The 19,182-nt window shown below is 41.7% G+C and overlaps 1 protein-coding gene across 5 annotated transcripts in view; it reads right to left on the bottom strand.

Moving 5' to 3' along the window:
- Nucleotides 1-19,182, bottom strand: part of LNX1 (ligand of numb-protein X 1) — a 277,040-nt gene that overhangs the window by 110,356 nt on the left and 147,502 nt on the right. For all 5 annotated transcript variants that reach the window (XM_077279762.1, XM_077279760.1, XM_077279763.1 and 2 more), the window contains one exon: nucleotides 17,242-17,613. In XM_077279762.1, the coding sequence (XP_077135877.1) occupies nucleotides 17,242-17,613 (372 nt within the window). The remainder of the gene's footprint in view (nucleotides 1-17,241; nucleotides 17,614-19,182) is intronic.

Genomic DNA, 19,182 nt, shown 5'->3' with positions numbered 1-19,182 from the left:
GCTTGACAAATCATAGGCATTCCAATAGTGATAGAAACAGATCATAATCCCATAGTAACCAACAGCATATTTAATAACATAGTGCACTAAAAGACTTTTCATGCTTTTAAAATTAAAAAAAGGTCCAAAAATTATCCCTCTAATTTGAAATTTGTAATCAGGCTGACCTTTCTGTGTAAAAAACTGACAAACTGACAGTGTGGTTGTTTAAGGTAACATCATCCTGCTGTGATTAAAATGAGTGATATGCCATATATTCCATAACACCCTTCATTTCTTCCCCACTAACACACTTATTTAGTTTTTAGGGCTTTCTTTTCTTATCTACAATGCTAAGCTGTGAGCTCTGACACTGTCACTATCCTAAAATCACCCCAAAATAGCTGCTGCATTCCCTGAATAGATTTTTATGCAGGTTATGACAGTCCCTCCCAATTGGTAGCCGCGATTAAGGTCATGCCATCCTCCTGCAGGAAGGTGGCAGGCAGTTTTTGAGGGATTTGCACAACTCAATGAACTGTTCTAATTCGCTATTACCTCTGAAATTCATTAACTTTGATTTGCACTCGATTCATATCGAACCAATTTGGTCTAGATCAAACCAATTAAATCATCTCTAACATTGACAAAAAAGTCTTATTGTCACATTACTGTGTATAGACATCTACTCATTGAAGGGAAAATGGAAAAAGATCTCCAGGAGGTAAAGTCTGCTATGTTCCCACGATGAGTATTTGATGCAGGAGATTTTCTGCTGCATTTCTGCACCCATTAGATAAATTAGGTTACTGGAGCTTTTTCATAGTGCTTTTGAGTGTTTTCTATTCTCCTTTTTAACCTATGTTTTTTTTTCCTTTTACTATGTCATATTTTAAATAAAGCTTGCTTTGTTTTGGAAGCAGACTACTTACCTGTAGCAAAACTTTAGTAATAAAGTCATGTGTTTTTAATGTGCAAATACAAACACAAATGCGTTTTTTTATCTGCAAATTTTCCTCATCTCATTCAAGAAAAAAAGTCTGCAAATAAGATGTAAATTTCCCGCAAGAGAAATTGACATGCTGCAGATTTCCAAATCGCACCACAGGTCAGTTTCTGAAGCCTAAAAATAACTAAAACACAGCGAGCATGAGTGCTATATTTTTTCAGGAACGGCTGGAACACTGTAGTTTCGGCACAACAATAACAAATAAGAAGCTGAAAATATGCACCAAATACTCATTGTAGGAACTAAGCCTAAAACTTTTATGTGGGTAGGAAATTATAAAGCCACTAGCTGCTATGGTGAGGAAACCTTACTGTCACAGTGGTAGCAAAGAGATGCATGTAAAACATTATAGGGTAATTGGGTTTCTTCGGGGGAGGGGGGCTTCTCTCTTTAAATAATTTAGTAAAAAATGAAAAGTAAAAAGCAACTCTATTCTTAGTCCACGGTCACAGGCTGTGAATTATTGACCGAGTATGGTGAAGCTGGCAGAAGGTGATTAATCTGTCTATTTTGTGTCTGCTGTTACTGAGGTTCTCCATAGTGTTGGGGAACTTTAACCTATCGGTGATTAAGAGCTGCTCTGACTCAACTACTTGGAGACGTTTCATGTTACATATCTCCTGCCAGACTCTACCCTAGTAAAAATACATAATGCTTCAAGGAAATCATCAAGTTGTAATTTAATACGGTAGGAGCGGCTGGAGATCTCCTCCTGGTTGACTACAGTGACAGCCCATGTTTCATATAGAAAATGACAAAAGGTAAAAGCGTGGAAGCTGGATTTGAACAGTATAACCAGTACCCTGGTCATCGCACTGTAACATAGGTATAAGAGATAATAATGAAGGATATTATTTGGTAGCAATATATCACTACATTATATTAATATTGATATGATATCAGTTTTAACTGCAATTACACAGTGAATTACAGTTAAATCTATATTTTTTTATTTTTATATATACTCATGTATAAGCCGAGAGTTTCAGAACATTTTTTTGTGCTGAAAACGCCCCCCCCCCTGGCTTATACACGAGTCATTGTCCAGAAAGCCAGCGGAAAAGGGGTAGGGGAGCGGTGGAGCAGCGGTAGGAGCCAGCCGCTGTGACATCATACTCACCCTCCTTGTGCTGTCGCTGAACGTCCCTGCATCTCAGTTGTCCCAGTGTGGCAGCTCTTCCTGTGCTGAGCGGTCACATGGTACCGCTCATTAAGGTAATGAATATACACGCGTCTCCACTCCCATAGGTGTGGAGCACATATTCATTACCTTACCATGTGACCGCTCAGCAAGGAAGAGCTGCCACATCGGGACAACGGAGCGAGGAAGGTGAGTATGATGGGGGGAAGATGGGGGGAAGATGGGGGAGGACTGGGGGGAGCCGAGCCGAGCCAAGCATATAAGGATGGGACAGGGGAGCCCAGCCATTCATACAAGGATGGGATGGGGAGCCGAGCCATACATGGGACAGGGGGAACCATGCATACAACGAGGGGACCGGGGAAGCCATGCACACAAAAGGGGGAGCCACACAGAGCAGGACAGGATGGGGAAGCCACACATAGGAGGACAGGGATGAGGGGACAATACAGACCCAGCTTATACTCGAGTCAATAAGCTTATCCAGTTTTCCGTGGCAAAATTAGGTGCCTCGGCTAATACTCGGGTCGGCTTATACAAGAGTATAAACAGTAGTTCAAAACTGTGCTTTAGAATATGTTTGTGTTGTATAAAATGGAAATAAATGCAGAAATATCAAAATGTATTTATTTGTAAAGTGAAACGGAATATATTGGCGCTATATAAGTAAGAGTTATTATTATTATTAGGCATAAACATGATTTGACTGCAGTAATTTCCTTCTGAAGTTACTATATAATGCTGATTACATGTTAATAGAGCTTGTACTTCACTAATGACTACCTGAAAACCACATAAAAGTAAGTAAAAACTGAATATATTAAAGCACTTCTCCTCCTATCAAAATTTGTATCCTCTTAATATATATCGCAGTGATCATATTATATATTACTGTGCACTTACAATTGCTCATTTTGCCCTTCTACCCAGCTAATTCTTCTCTTTTCTATTAAGTCTATGACATCACATGATTAGCAACTGACTGGCTGAATCGTTCTAAGCTTTATGTCGAAACAAAAGGTCAATTTTTCCTGTATGAGTCATAAGTCACTGCAAAAGTCCCTGGCAGCTGTGAGGTGTGGAGCAGCTGGGTCAGGAGCTGAAGTGAAGAATGATAAAGGCAGGGACAAGAGACTTACTGGTTCTACATAGAGCAAAGAGAAGAATTAATTGGGTAGAAAGTAGAAAATTAGCAATTGTAAGTACACAGTGCTATATAATATGATGATTGCAATGTATTAGGAGAATAAAAACTTTGATGCGAGGAGTGCTTCTTTAAAGGACCCAGGAGACATTACCATTCTACCAGCAGCAGAAACTCTAGAGTCAATTATTGGCAGCAGCAGTCAAAAGACTTGTGTGCTGCCCAAGTCGCTAAACCGCTTCTGTCAATCACATGTCACTGTGTTACTGCAGCTGGTGGAATAGTGACATATCTTCTTCCTGTGTCAGCGCTGACCATAGAGAGGATAGCACGGGATTCAAGTTTGTGGCAGTACATGAATATAACTTAGGCTGTTATTTTTTTTACAGCTCCAAGCCACTGGGGAACTTTTTTTGGGGGGGTTTGGACAACCAATCAATGACAATCAAATGAGGTGATCGAGAAAGAAAACAATAGCACAGACTGAGCCCTAATTCTGTCTAAGACTAGACATTAGTCTTAGTCGTACAGCTCCATAATTGTGAATATCTATGATTGATTACTTGCTAAATAAAAGGCTTTTGTTTTCCTTCCAGGACAAGCAATATGGCAAATATGTTCGAAGTGCCCAAATTCATTGTGTCTCTCTTTGAGTTTTAAAGTGTAAATGTCACTTTAATTTTAATTTCATAAATCAAGAGCACACATGAAAATAGGAAACTTTGTATTATATTTTTTTAGGGAAATCTGATTCTTTTTCTTTCAGGACTTCTCTTTCAATCTCCTTTCATGAGTGAAATTAATAAAATTCTCTGAACACAGATATGAGGAACTAGAGGCAGACATAAACATTTTGCAGCAAGTTCACCCAAGAAAACAGTTACACTTTAAATCTATGGTAAAAAAATAAAAAGTTAAAGGGAATCTGTCCGTAGGCTCAGCATTAGAGATGGGCGGACTCCTCAGTGTTCGGGTACAGCAAGTTCGGACAAACAATTAAAAAATGTTCGGCTTCGGGTACCAGAACCTGGACTGCATTCACTTGAATGGAGAGCCAGAACATCCAGTGTTTGCCATGCTATAATGTGTATGACAGCACGGCAAACACTGTTGGAGGTAAAAAGTTTATCTCTGGTCACTGGCGTCAGCTGGTGGGACTACTGCTCCCATCAGCCAACGCCTGCTGCCGCTAATAACAGTGAGAACAGGTGGTGGTTGATGGGAGTATTCATCAGCTGGCACAGCTGGCACCTGTGTTCTAAATAAATAATTAAAAAAAAACCCAGTGTGGGTGCCCCTGTATTTTTAATAACCATCCAGGCAAAATTGACAGCTGGGGGCTGAAACCCTCAGCCGTCAGCCTTAGCAAGGATGGTTATCAAGAATAGAGGGTTCCCCATGCTGTTCTATTAAATTATTTAAATTAAATAATAATAATAATAATAATAAAACAGTGTGGGGTTCCCCCCATTTTTGACATCCAGTCTTGCTAAAGCAGACAGTTGGGGGCTGGTATTCCCAGGCTGGTAAGGGGCCATGGATATTGACCCCCCTGCATAAAAATAGCAGTCCGCAGCTGCCCAGAAAAGACACATCTATTAGAAGCGCCAATTCTGGCACTTTGCCCAGCTCTTCCCACTTGCCCTGTAGCAGTGGCATGTGGGGTAATATTTGTGGGGTTGTTGTCACCTTTATAGTTATATTGTAAATAAACACACAGCAAGAATAAAGTTTTTTATTTGAAATAAAAATAAAAAAACACATTTTCTTTTTTATTTAAAAATAGCAAACACAGTTATACTCACCTAACATCTATTCCATTGAATCCTTCATGTCCTGTAATAAAACAAAAATAAAAAACAACCATATCCCTCACCTGTCTGTCGTTCTGTCCCACGCCGTAATTCATGTCTGGGGATTAATAGTTTTCAACCTGGAGGTGCCAAAATGTGACCGTCCAGGTTGAGGACCACTGATGAATGAGCTGCTGTGAGCGCAGCATCAGAGAGCAGTGGTGACCTCGTCGAGGTTACCGCAGGTCAATGAGGCTGCGTTCCCAGCCGGGTCCCTGAACTGCAGTGACCTCCCTCCAGTGAGATCACCGCTAGCACAGTGAGAAAAAATCTCAAGGTGCAGAGGCCAGTTCTTTCAAATTCACCACAGTGAAATTCTCCTGGTGAAGTCACCTCTGCACCATGAGAAATTTCTCATGGTGCTGAAGTCACCATAGTTCAGGGTCCTGGCTGAGAATGCAGCCTCAGTGACCGGCGGTAACGTCAATGACGTCACCGCTAATCACTGATGCTGCGCTTGCAGCAGCTCTTTCACCAGTGATTCTCAGCCTGAACGGTTGCATCTTGGCACAGTCCAGGTTGAAAACTGTTACTCCCCAGACATGGATTGCGGCATGGGACAGAACGTTGGACAAGTGAGGGATATGGTTGTTTTTTATTTTTGTTTTATTACAGGAGACAATGGATTCAATGGAATGGGCATTAGGTGAGTATAACTGTGTTTGTTATTTTTAAATAAAAAAAGGAAGTGTGTTTTGCTTTTATTTCAAATAAAGGACTTTATACTTGCTGTGTGTTTATTTAAAATATAACTATAGAATTGGTAATGGACAGGTGTCTTATAGATGCCTCTCTGTTACTAACCACTGGGGTTAATGTCTCCAGACAATACAAACATCAATCCCACCAATATGAACCCCACTTGCCACCGCTATAAGGCAAGTGGGAAGAGCCGGGCAAACCGCCAGAATTGTCGCATCTAATAGATATGCTTTTTCTGGGTGGCTGCAGGCTGCTATTTTTAGGATGGGAGGTCAATATCCATGGCCTCTTAACATCCTGAGAATACCAGCCCCCAGCTGTATGCTTTAACAAGGCTGGTTGTCAAAAATGGGGGAAAACCATTGCCATTTTTCTTATTTATTTAAACAGAGTGGGGACCCCTCTATTCTTGATAACTAGCCTTGCAAACACTGACAGCTGACAGTTGCAACCCTCAGCTGTCAGTTTTGCCTGGCTGGTTATCAAAAATACAGAGAAGCCCATGCTGTTTTTTCTCAAATTATTTATTTAGAACGCAGGCGCCGGCTGATAAATACTCAGCAGCACCTATTAGCGGCAGAAGGAATAGGCTGATGCGAGCAGTAGTCCCAACAGCCGACGTCAGTTTTCTGCAATCACAGCCGTGGGCTCACGCTCTCATTTGACCGCGTGGGAACTGCGGCTGTCTGATCGGCGGTAATGATTTTACTGCCGATCAGAAGTAGTGTCTGCCATGCTGTCATGCACATGGCAGCGCGACAAACACCAAAACAGTAACATGAACTTCCTGGTGAAGTCCGTGTTCAGTGTCTGTTAGGATGATGAAAAAAATGATACCTTGATATCTGTGATCCGATGTCTTATTCCAAAGAAATCCATGTTTTTCTTAATATCTAAATGAGCTGTTACTAATCAGATCTATGGACCGGACATAGATCTCCCTGAGAATCTGCCTCCAGAAATTATTATAAATAAAAGGGGGTGTTACAAGTGTGACACATGTAATGACTGACTGTCTACAGTTAGATCAGAATGAACAAAGTACAGCAGAGCTGACACAGTTCAGCAAAGTGAACTTTATGTCATTACAAACATTTGCAGCAGCAGTTGTGCCATCATAGTGCTGTCAGCTCTACTGCAGAGCTGTACCTGATTACAGCCAACACAGTATGCCATAATTGAACCTTATCTCATTGCAAACACATCTGCAGTGATGTCAGCTCTGTCATAGTGCTCCTCCAACACACTGGCTGCCTGTGTAGTGTAAGCTGAAGCACAATGAGAGGACACTTGCAGTGGAAAGGTGTTAGTACAACATAATTGAACTTTGTCTCATTGTATTATTAGCTCTGCTGTTCCTTGTTCGCTCTGATCTCACTGTAGACATGTGTGATTATAAGAGCAGACTGTCAGTCACTACATGTCTCACACTGGTAACGCCTCCTTTCATTTATAATAAGTTCTGGAGGCAAATTCTCAGGGAGATCTATGTTCCGCCCACAGATCTTAACAGCTCATTTGCATATAACAAAAACGTAGTTTTCTCTGCAATAAGACATTAGATCACAGATATCAAGGCATCATTTTATTCAGCTTGCTATGACCTACATCCCCATATAGACGGCTTAGGAGAGTTGATTCTACTGACTGACGCCCATTAAGGTATTAAAGTGTAACTGTAATTTCTGGAGAACTTGCAGCAGAATGTCAGTGTCCTCCCCTGCACTCACCATAGAAACTTACAAGCTGCAAGATGTTGGGCACTTTTCATATCTGCTGCATTTATTGTATGTTTGTCGTGAAAATAACATTGATTTATTACATGCTTACCATGTTGAATCATATATTTAATACATGTGTGGCTATACTGAGTGGTAAGATGTGCCACATTTATTGGGGTGTGGGGTAAACGTTATTGGCAAAATAATGGTCTAAAATTAACATCATAAGAGGTGGCAAGAAAAAAGGAAATGGGTTTAAGGCAATGTTCACACCTTTGTTTGGGAACTTTGATTGTCTGCTTTGTTCTAAGACCCCGTCACACTTAGCGACGCTAAAGAGATCCCGACAACGATACAACCTGTCAGGGATCGTTGCTGCGTCGCTATGTGGTCGCTGGTGAGATGTCAAACAGTGAGATCTTCCCAACGACGCAGCAGCGATGTGGCGACCTGTAGCAACCTGTACAACGATGTCGTTGGTCGTTGTGACCCTGTCACATGGCAGCTATTATGACGATTCAGACCTCGATGAGGGACGTCCTGTGTGATGTTGTAGTCAACGAGGTCGTTGGTAAGGTGTCAAACACAGCGATGTGTGCTACCCAGCGGGACCTCAACGATCAAAAAAAGGTCCAGGCCATTCCGACACGACCAGCGATCTCACAGCAGGGGCCTGGTCGCTGCTACGTGTCAAACATAGCGAGATCGCTACTGAGGTCGCTGTTGCGTCACAAAACTTGTGACTCAGCAGCAATCTCGCTAGCGACCTCGCTTAGTGTGACGGGGGCACTATGAACAGAAAAATTGAATTTTTTTTTTCCAAAACTGATTCATCTTATAAGTCATGCAAACGGACGCTGAAGGGCCAGATTCAGATTTGTAAGACTGATATTCCATCGCAGAAAGTTCTGCAGCAAATTTCCTGATTATGAATTTACCCTTTTTTTCCTCTTTTCTGCTCCCTAATTTCAGTACTCATTATAGTCATTACATATAACACACCCTCAGTTGAATGTTAATGACGTCGGGTGTTGTCAGATACTAAGAAGCCATCATCGTATCAGATTTGTTATGTCTCTTTTCTGTTTATATTTTCTACAGTGTGGACTGTAATTGATGGTTTAACCTGCTGAAAAACTGAGCTCTGAAGTATTGTATTCTCTTCCTAAGCTGCTGAGGGAGTTACATTACTATTGTGATTAATCTCTACTATAGAGACAGCTGTATCCAATAGACCTGGCCCTGCATGATGTATCACCTGATAAAGAAAAACTCTCCAAACCCAATATTATTGATTTATCTGTGGGTCAAAAACACTTCCACCGCCCTCGAAAAAGAGTCCAGAGGAATTCATAGTTAAAAAGGTTTCAACTACTATGATACAGATGCCCTATCCTAAGGATAGCTCATTATCATCAATATCATATGGTGGGGGTCCAACATCTGGCAGCCCCACTGATCAGCTGAGCAGACTGGAATAGCACAGCTTTGTCGTACTGGAGGCTGTTGCAGATTTGAGCTTTCACCAGAATTATCAGACATTTGTGGGAGAATGAACTGTTTGACTTGTTACATGCAGTAGCCGGTATCTTCATCATCAAAAACTGGAGAAGTACAAGAGAAACTGATGCAAACAAACCAAAGATGTCATACTGTACTGTATTAACAAATTGTCATAATTAACACAACATTTTCTGCTGTGTGCTCAGTGCAGTCCCTAGAGAATAAGTCTGAAGCTGTTGAATAAAGGGAACCTGTCATGTGAAAAAATGCTATTAATCTGCAGATATGGTGTTAATCTGGAGATTAATTGTTTTTTTTTAGAAGCAATGCTGCTGCCGCATTGAAATCCCTGTTACTGGTAGAAATGCACTTTATTCCTCCGTCAGCCTCGAGCTTTCAGTCATGTAGGCGTGGCCAGTGCAGTTTCAGTCACCGCTCAGTGCATCGTAAGCAACGGTTTTAACCACCATGAGACTGACTGACCGCCAGCTAAGGACTGATGCATTGCAGAGCTGACAGTCAGTGCCGGGGTTGCAGTTACAGCTGCCGATCACTATGCTCTGAGCAATGACTGAAGCCATGCATCCATGACTGAAAGCAGAAAACTGCCAGGAGGAATAAAATACATTGCCTCCCGGAGTGGGGCTCTCTTGAAAGCCTGCTGCAGGGTACTATATATGAACTTCTATTCTTTCTGGTACTGCATTCAATCTTCATTCAGATGTTGACAAAGTAGGTATCATCTGACTGGTGGGGGTGCTGGGTGTCAACGCAAGCTAACAATGATCCACGCTAAGGATCGGCCACTCAAATATTCCTAAACTACTATAATGCAATGACCCTCACTGTTTATATCTTTATATACAGTAGTTATGGAAAGTATTCAGACCCCTTTAAATTTTTCACTCTTTGTTTCATTGCAGCCATTTGGTAAGTTCAAAAAATGTACACTCTGCACCCCATCTTGACTGAAAAAAAACAGAAATGTAGAAATGTATGCAAATTTATTAAAAAATAAAACTGAAATATCACATGGTCATAAGTATTCAGACCCTTTGCTCAGACACTCATATTTAAGTCACATGCTGTCCATTTCCTTGTGATCCTCCTTGAGATGGTTCTACTCTTTCATTGGAGTCCAGCTGTGTTTAATTAAACTGATAGGACTTGATTTGGAAAGGCACACACCTGTCTATATAAGACCTCACAGCTCACAGTGCATGTCAGACCAAATGAGAATCATGAGGTCAAAGGAACTGGCCAAGGAGCTCAGAGACAGAATTGTGGCAAGGCACAGATCTGGCCAAGGTTACAACAGAATTTCTGCAGTACTGAAGGTTCCTAAGAGCACAGTGGCCTCCATTATTCTTAAATGGAAGAAGTTTGCGACCACCAGAAGTCTTCCTAGACCTGGCCATCCAGCCAAACTGAGCAATCATGGGAGAAGAGCCTTGGTGAGAGAGGTAAGGAAGAACCCCAAGATCACTGTGGCTTAGCTCCAGAGATGCAATAGGGAGATGGGAGAAAGTTCCACAAAGTCAACTATCACTGCAGTCTTCCACCAGTTGGGCCTTTATGACAGAGTGGCCCAACGGAAGCCTCTCCTCAGTGCCAAGGAGTTAAGGAGTTCAGAGACAGAATTGTGGTAGGCACAGATCTGGCCAAGGTTACAAAAGAATGTCTGCAGTACTCTAGGTTCCTAAGAGCACTGTGGCCTCCATAATCCTTAAATGGAACAAGTTTGGAACCACCAGAAGTCTTCCTAGACCTGGCCATCCAGCCAAACTGAGCAATCGTGGGAGAAGAGCCTCCAGAGATGCTGTAGGGAGATGGGAGAAAGTTCCACAAAGTCAACTATCACTGCAGTTCTCCACCAGTTGGACCTTTATGGCAGAGTGGCCCGACGGAAGCCTCTCCTCAGTGCAAGACATATGAAAGCCAGCATAGTGTTTGCTAAAAAACACATGAAGGACTTCCAGATTATGAGAAATAAGATTCTCTGGTCTGATGATCTGATGAGATTAATATAGACCTTTTTAGTGATAATTCTAAGTGATATGTGTGGAGAAAACCAGGCACTGCTTATCACCTGCCCAATACAATCCCAACAGTGAAACATGGTGGTGGCAGCATCATGCTATGGGTGTGTTTTTCAGCTCCAGGGACAGGACAACTGGTTGCCATTGAAGGAAACATGAATGCGGCCAAGCACAGAGATATGGATGAAAACCTCTTCCAGAATGCTCTGGGCCTCAGACTTGGCCAAATGTTTACCTTCCAACAATACAATGACCCTAAGCACACAGCTAAAATAACAAAGAATTGGCTTCAGAGCAACTCTATGACCATTCTTGACTGGCCCAGCCAGAGCCCTGACCTAAACCCAATTGATCATCTCTGGAGAGACCTGAAAATGGCTGTCCACCAACGTTCACCATCCAACCTGACGGAACTGGAGATGATCTGCAAGGAAGAATGGGAGAGGATCCCCAAATCCAGGTGTAAAAAACTTGTTGCATCATTCCCAAGAAGACTCATGGCTGTAATAGCTCAAAAGGTGCTTCTACTCAGTACTGAGCAAAGGGTCTGAATACTTATGACCACGTGATATTTCAGTTTTTCTTTTTTAATAAATTTGCAAAAATGTCTACATTTCTGGGATTTTTTCAGTCAAGATGGGCTGCAGAGTGTGTACATAAATGAGAAAAAAACACTTTTTTGAATTTTCCAAAGGCTGCAATGCAACAAAGAGTGAAAAATTTAAAGGGGTCTGAATACTTTCCATACCCACTGTATTTTTGTGAGCCTTCCATATAATTGTGAAAATCCAGCAATTGATGCAGGGTATGAATAGGGATGATTGAACCCGTGGATGTTTGGGATCATCGTGTTAGACCAAACTTTATTCCAAAGTTCAGTTCTGGCACCAGAACTCTACCCAAACTTGAACCCAAACCACAACCCTAAAGAAGTCAAAGGCGACCCGAACTTTGGTGCAGTAGAATGGTCTTAGTAAGGGCTAGGTACTCGGGAGCTGTCAAAGGAAGCAGAATCACTCTCTCCGTCTCAACATCTGAACTCCGAACACTAAAATGGACTTCCAGGGAAAGTCAGTGTTCGGAATACAGCACTGGATAGGAACCCTGAACTTTACATATTGGGTTTGCTCACTTCTAGTTATGAAGACCGAGGTGAAGTTGATATGCAAGATAGAATTTGGATTTCTTAGTCTTCAGGCTAGGTCACACTGAACAGATTAGTGCTTTAAATATGTGATCTTCAGTAATGAAGCCAAGTCGTGAGTGAAAATAAGAAATATTGGAAAATTTAGCTTGTCAAATATGGAGGTGTGAGAATAAGGCTATATTTCTTCAGTGTGAACATTTGTGTATGGGCCCTATGGATGCCAAAATATTTGGCCAAGATCTAAAGATATATTGGTAGACCCGGTAAGCAACCAATCCGGGGAACACTTAGAAGCTTTGATGCTTGTCTGCGTGGCTTTATTTAAAAATGTCATCTCCAGTACATAGAATCACTCCGAAGTTATAAAGTAAATTTATCTGAGGCATAAGAAGGCGTCTGGAAAGACGATATGCCTTGTGTGTTGCCCTAGAGAATTCCACCCTTCTAAGAAGTTTCAACACTGCATCGTCCCATTTTTACAGTGCAATCGCTTTTACTTATTGTTAAAGGCAAGCTTATATTTCCTCAAATATATCGAAAATAAAAAAAATTCTAATTTCAGGATAAACTTTATTTTTTTTTAGTTACTGCATTTTCTCAGTGTCCCCTTCATAACCTCGGTGACTCTGCAAGGAGGCACCACATACATACAGCCTCTATAATCACTTTCAGGTGTTGTGCTCAACAAATTACAAATACCTTCTTGGCAACTTGTCAGAGATTGCAGGAGTCAGTGGTGAGCAAAATGAATGGCTGTGATGGCAGTGATAGATATCACCAGAGAGCCCCACTGGCCCTGCTTTATGTCACTGGCTCTGGAAAGCTTTCATGAGAAAAGGAATTTTATAATTACATTGCTGAGTATGTGTCAGAAGACCAGATCCCAATGGTTTTCCAGCTTTCATTTCTCTCCTGTCCTTGGCAGAAGTAAAGCTTTAGGCATCCTGCATTAAACAAGAAGTCTGGAGCCCGGAGCTTGGATAACAGTGAGATTAGCTTTTGTTACGTAGAAAGAGATGCGGAAAAAGACACAGCTGTTCGACCACAGTCATGCCTTATTATAATTAATATACTAAAGAAAACAACACACACAAAGTATTCACTACAGCAAATACGATGGAATGAAGTACAATGGCCCTGATTCATCAATGTGTAACGCCATAAATTCGGAGCAAAAACTTTGAAAAGTTGCCCAAAACTTTGTGGTTTTTTTGCCATTTTCAAGCCATTTTGGCTCGCTCTACAAAAATGGAGAGAAGCTGGGATGAGATAGGGGCAGTACGGGGCATGGCGATGCCTGCTCATCTAATTCATTATGAGTTATGGCATCACAAATCTTACTCCAGTGCCCAGCTGGAGTAAGATTTGTCCCGATGCGTATGCAGGCACATGTCCCTTTAAGAAACACTTCATTCACTAAGGTGCCTGCACTTATTAATGAATCAGGCACTTCTCACTCTACCACACCGTCTCATCAATGCTGGTTTGAACTCCACATCACAAACTATCCTACCATAGAGCACAAAATCCACAAGACAAAAAACCCCTACAATATAACACAAAATCCACAACATAGATTAAATTACCACACAACACATCGTTCACAACACAAACAAAACTGCCATACGACACAAAATCCACATAACAGACTAAACTAACATACAACACAAAATCCACAACACAAAATAAACAACAATACGACACAAAATTCACATCAAAAACTAAACTACCATATGACACAAAATCCAGATCACAAATAAACTACCCTATGACACAAAATTCACATAAAAAACTAAACTACAGTACAAAATAAAATGAACAGCACAAAGCCCAAATAGCAAACAGGATACAACTGACAGAAACACAAATGGCAGCCATTATAATCCAGTGATTTGGGAGAAAATCAAAGTGTGTCTTGAGAATGAAGCACTTGCTTGCGTTCTAGAGATGACCAGATGGTTACATCACAAAGACAATGATTTGCTACAGATTTTTTAACACTGAGGAGGTAACATAAGAGATCTGTGATACATTAACACAACGAAACATGAAGCTTTGTACAATGTACAGACTTTGGCTAGATACGTTTTAAGTAGGGGGTTCGACTTTCATCCTATAGCAATACATATGATATCCTTATGACATGTCAGCGTTTATTAACTGGATACATTGCTTATTGCGTTTGCAGAGATTTAATAAAAATAGATAAACAAATAAAACGTTGTTAAGTGCTACAAGCTCGTTAAGGAGTAATTAAAGCGGACCTGTCAGCTCTTCTTACATGTCTAATAATGGAATTCACCTTGAAACAATAACACATGAGCTTATTTTATTATCACTGAACATTGTGCAGTTTGTGTGTTATTTCTCCTAGAAACTGACAAATAAATTGACAAGTGGGTGTTACCAGTTGTGGGTGTGTGATTGCACACAATTGCAATTACTTTTATTGATATATTTGTCTTCTATTAAAATAGTTGGCAAGGAATAACTAAATTTGATTTCAAGGAAACAAGATCACACAAATTTGGGAAAGGAAATGTTATAAATCAATATCTTACTTGCCACACGGCACACACAGACCCATTATAGTCCGTGTGACAGTGCACATGGCCGATTTTCCACACAAACCAATAGTCAGTGAGGAAAAAAAAGGCAGCATGTAGTGTTCTGATCTAATTTGCATACCAGAGAAGTGCATGTAGACAGCATGCAGCTCTTGCATTTTCCCCTATGTGGATGAGCATATGGATCTGCCCATGGAGTCAATCATGTACACAATTTGCAGGCATGACTGGCCCGAGTATGGGCACAGCTGTTTGAACGAGGCCTAACCAGGTACAGACTGGGGCTGAAATTCAGTCCTGACATTTGAAATCACACAGGCCCATGTTGTCCCCGTCCCCATGAACCAGATGGGATACATTTCTAATATTACCCTGGATGGAGGAAAGGAAGATTTACTACAAGACCAATATTTCTAATGGTACCAGTGGCCAGCTGGGGAAAGTGACGGAGTCAGCGACTTTGTGCTGCGTCACAACTCTTAATAGTATGGGAATATTGAGAACAACGATTCTGTTAACAATGTAGCAGACAAGGCAGCCCATGACCAGACAGGCCCTTCTGGCATTTGCCAGAATTGCCAGATAGCTAGTCCGGCCCTGGGCCTAACGCTTGGAGTCTTGCAGCAGTCAAAATTCATCACTTTGATTCTCTTGGATTCCCAGTTTTCATGAGGGAACAGAGACTGGAGTGGCGCGATGACAAAATAATATTCGAGGATACTATTAAACATGTTGATTCTATAATACAGAGGTGGGGAACCTCCAGCCTGCAGAACGTCCTTTGCTCCGGCCCCCAGGCAGATTCCCAGGGAAGGCAGTGCTCGGGTTGGGTATTGTAGTGCTGGGCTGGCCCTTTAATTACTCATGACGGTGCGTGCATGCGCACATAGCATTCGCTACTGAACGCTGCGGCGCATGGAATGAAGGATTATGACCTGACAGGTGCGAGCGTCAGGACCTACTTTGTGGCTGGAGTCAGCGCGCTCTGTGCGGCAGTCCCAACGATGAAGACAACAACAGCAGCAGCAGCTCCAGCCCCTCCTGTGATGTACATATCCCAGCCCCTCCTGTGATGTACGTATCCCAGCCCCTCCTGTGATGTACGTATCCCAGGTAGTGATGAGCGAGTGTACTCGTTGCTCAGGTTTTCCCGAGCACGCTCGGGTGATCTCCGAGTATTTGTTGGTGTCCGGAGATTAAGTTTTCATCGCCGCAGCTGAATGATTTACAGCTACTAGCCAGGCTGAGTACATGTGGGGATTCCCTAGCAACCAGGCAACCCCCACATGTACTCAGCCTGGCTAGTAGCTGTAAATCATTCAGCTGCCGTGATGAAAACTAAATCTCCGAACACTAACAAATACTCGGAGGTCACCCGAGCAACGAGTACACTCGCTCGTCACTAATCCCAGCCCCTCCTGTGATGTATATGCCCCAGAGACTCTTGTGATCTATATGTCCCTAGTCTTCTTGTGATGTAAATGTAGTGTGAGCAGCGATTACCCCCAGTGAGGAGATCTGCAGTGTAAAATATATCTGTGTTCAGAACTTACTGCTGCAAGTTCTTTTCAAAATTCATTGCATGTATCAAGAGTCGACTGCGCTTCAGACTGATGCAAATTTGGAAAAGTAGTTGCAAGTAGTAACATTATCAATACGAGCTAACATCATCGAACCTCGGAGAAGCAGCTCCAGCCTTCACATTAGGCCTCTTTCACACTTGCGTCGTTTGGCATCCGTCCCAATCCGTCGTTTTGGGAAAAAAAAACGGATCCTGCAAATGTGCCTGCAGGATGCGTTTTTTTCCCATAGACTTGTATTAGCGACGGATCATGACGGATGGCCACACGTCGCGTCCGTCGTGCAACGGATCCGTCGTGTTTTGGCTGACCGTCATCACGAAAAAACGTTCAAGGGAACGTTTTTTCGTGTGTCGCGTCTGCCATTTTCTACCGCACATGCGCGACCGGAACTCCGCCCCCTCCTCCCTGGACTTCAGAACGGGCACCGGATGCGTTGAAAAACTGCATCCGCTGCCCACGTCGTGCTCAAATTTCACAACATGCGTCGGTGCGTCGGCCTGACGCTTAGCGACGGACCCGTACCGACGCAAGTGTGAAAGTAGCCTAAGGGTTGATTAAATGTTTGATCAAATATAGCAGGATACATTTCAAGTTGATAATTTTGTACGGCCCCGAGTGACGGTATGAATATCTAATTAGCCCCTGGTAGAAAAAAGGTTCCCCACCCCTTTATAGCAGCATCAGGAATGAAAGGGGACATAATGATGCTAGAATATGGGCAGACTGTTTCTCCAGTAAAGATTTACCATTGTGCATGTTTGGATGCAAACTACATTCAATGCATTTTCTTGGCCACCAAGATAATGTTATTTTTTTATTTCTCTAACTTTGATCATGGTATTTCATACAATACCTGTATAAGTTGAGCTGCAATTTCTGGGGTCCCATTTCGGACATCGTGGCCATTGATTGCCAAAACTCGATCGTTTTCCTGTAAATAACCATCTCGAGCTGCTACTCCTCCTTCCAGTAGATTAAAGATATATATTCCAGGCTCATCTCGCTTGCGGACCAGCTTTATCCCAAGCTGCACATCTTGGCTGCTTTTACTTAGCACAACATGTATGCTGTCATCCCGAGGGGACTGTGAGTCTGTGGTGACACCATTGCTCCTACATTTGTACCTCTGTTCCCTGAGAACTGTAAGCTTCAGCACCTGGCAGGGCTGTCTGAGGATGGAAAGTGCATAGGAGTGAGGCACATTGCTGATGTCGATGCCATTTACCTGCAAGATTTCAAAATATCATGCATTTAGTACTCACAAAACCATAGAAATAAAATAATAGAGCTCAGTGGTTTCCCCTACTACCTGCAGAACTTCAGGGAGTGTCAGATTTGCTCACTAACGTACAAGAGCATCCGAGTCAATCCAAGTTCTGACACAATTATGAGACTCAAAGCTTCAAGAGAGGATAATATTGATTGGAGCTGACAATAGGACTTATTATTTTCCATGAGAGTGTATTTCTTATGGCTTTAGTGTTTTAGCCCTCAGAAATGATACGTCCTACACGTAACAAAAGTTTATGATGCAATGAAAAGTGGCTATGTTCTGTATAGATTAAGGTTGGGACCTCAAAATCGTTTTCTGTAGGAGACCTCAGATGATCCACATTCAATGTCTACATAGTGTTCTTTTTTCCAGGTTCTTACTTTGTTCACATGAATTTGTTTGGGGTACTGTGTTTTTGTCTATTCTTCAAACAGATCGTCTCTGACATTGGCCATAGAGCTTGGATATGCTTAAGGAAGCACTCCCATCAAAGTTTTTATGCTCTTAATATATTGCAGTCATATTATATAGCACTGTGTTTTTACAATTTCTCATTTTGCCTTTCTACCCAGTTAATTCTACTCTTTTCTCTGCTATGTAGAAACAGGAAGTCTATTTTCCTTCATGCGTCATCTCCCTCTTCAACTCCTGACAGGGACCTCCTGTTTCTACAAAGAGCTTAGAAGGGTTCAGCTAGTCTGTTTTTAATCACGTCGTAGATGTCATAGACCTAAAGGAAAAGAGAATAATTAGCTGGGTAGAAGGACAAAATGAGCAATTGTAAGTATAGAGAGTTATACAGGTTGATTCACTCACTACTTTACCCAGAAAAAAAATGCTGAGTAGTAGCCATGCTCGATATCACCGCTCAGTTATTTGAATGATACAAAGCTGTAATGCCAGTCGTAGTTACTGCTAAATGTACATTGTTTTGTCTGGTATACAATAAAGGGGACGCAGCTGATCATGGTGGTCAGACATCACCAATTTGACATTTATCGCCTTCTTTTGGAAAGATCTTTAATAGTATCTTAATTACTGGCAAGGTATAAACTTTACCTATGGCAATTGTCCTTTTGTGTCCAATTTGGACATTATATGGTGAACATTTATCAAAATTGTCTTAAAGAAAATCTTTCTATACTGCCCTTAGCATCCAATTACAGCAGAGCTTTCATTTAACGTGTTCTTACTCTATTGTGTACTATTACATCATGGAGCAGGTTTAGATGTATGGAGCAGGCTCAGAAGCTGTCAGCTATATTATATAGCTGCCCATGCCTTTACGTGCAGCCATGGAAGCATACTTGGTATCATTGCATCTGTAAAAGTCTGATCTATTAAAATATAGAATTTAACCAATAAACACAGTAAAGAAAAAAAATGAAAATGCCACTTTTGTTTTCTGCATCTCTCACAAAAATTGCAATACAATGAGATCATAATGTCACATGTACTCCAAACAGTGGGTACGGAAAGTATTCATACCCCTTTACATTTTTCACTCTTTGTTTCATTGCA

Source organism: Ranitomeya variabilis, chromosome 1, assembly GCF_051348905.1.
Source record: "Ranitomeya variabilis isolate aRanVar5 chromosome 1, aRanVar5.hap1, whole genome shotgun sequence".
NCBI classification, from domain to species: Eukaryota; Metazoa; Chordata; class Amphibia; order Anura; family Dendrobatidae; genus Ranitomeya; species Ranitomeya variabilis.
This window is presented reverse-complemented; position numbering and strand designations above follow the sequence as displayed.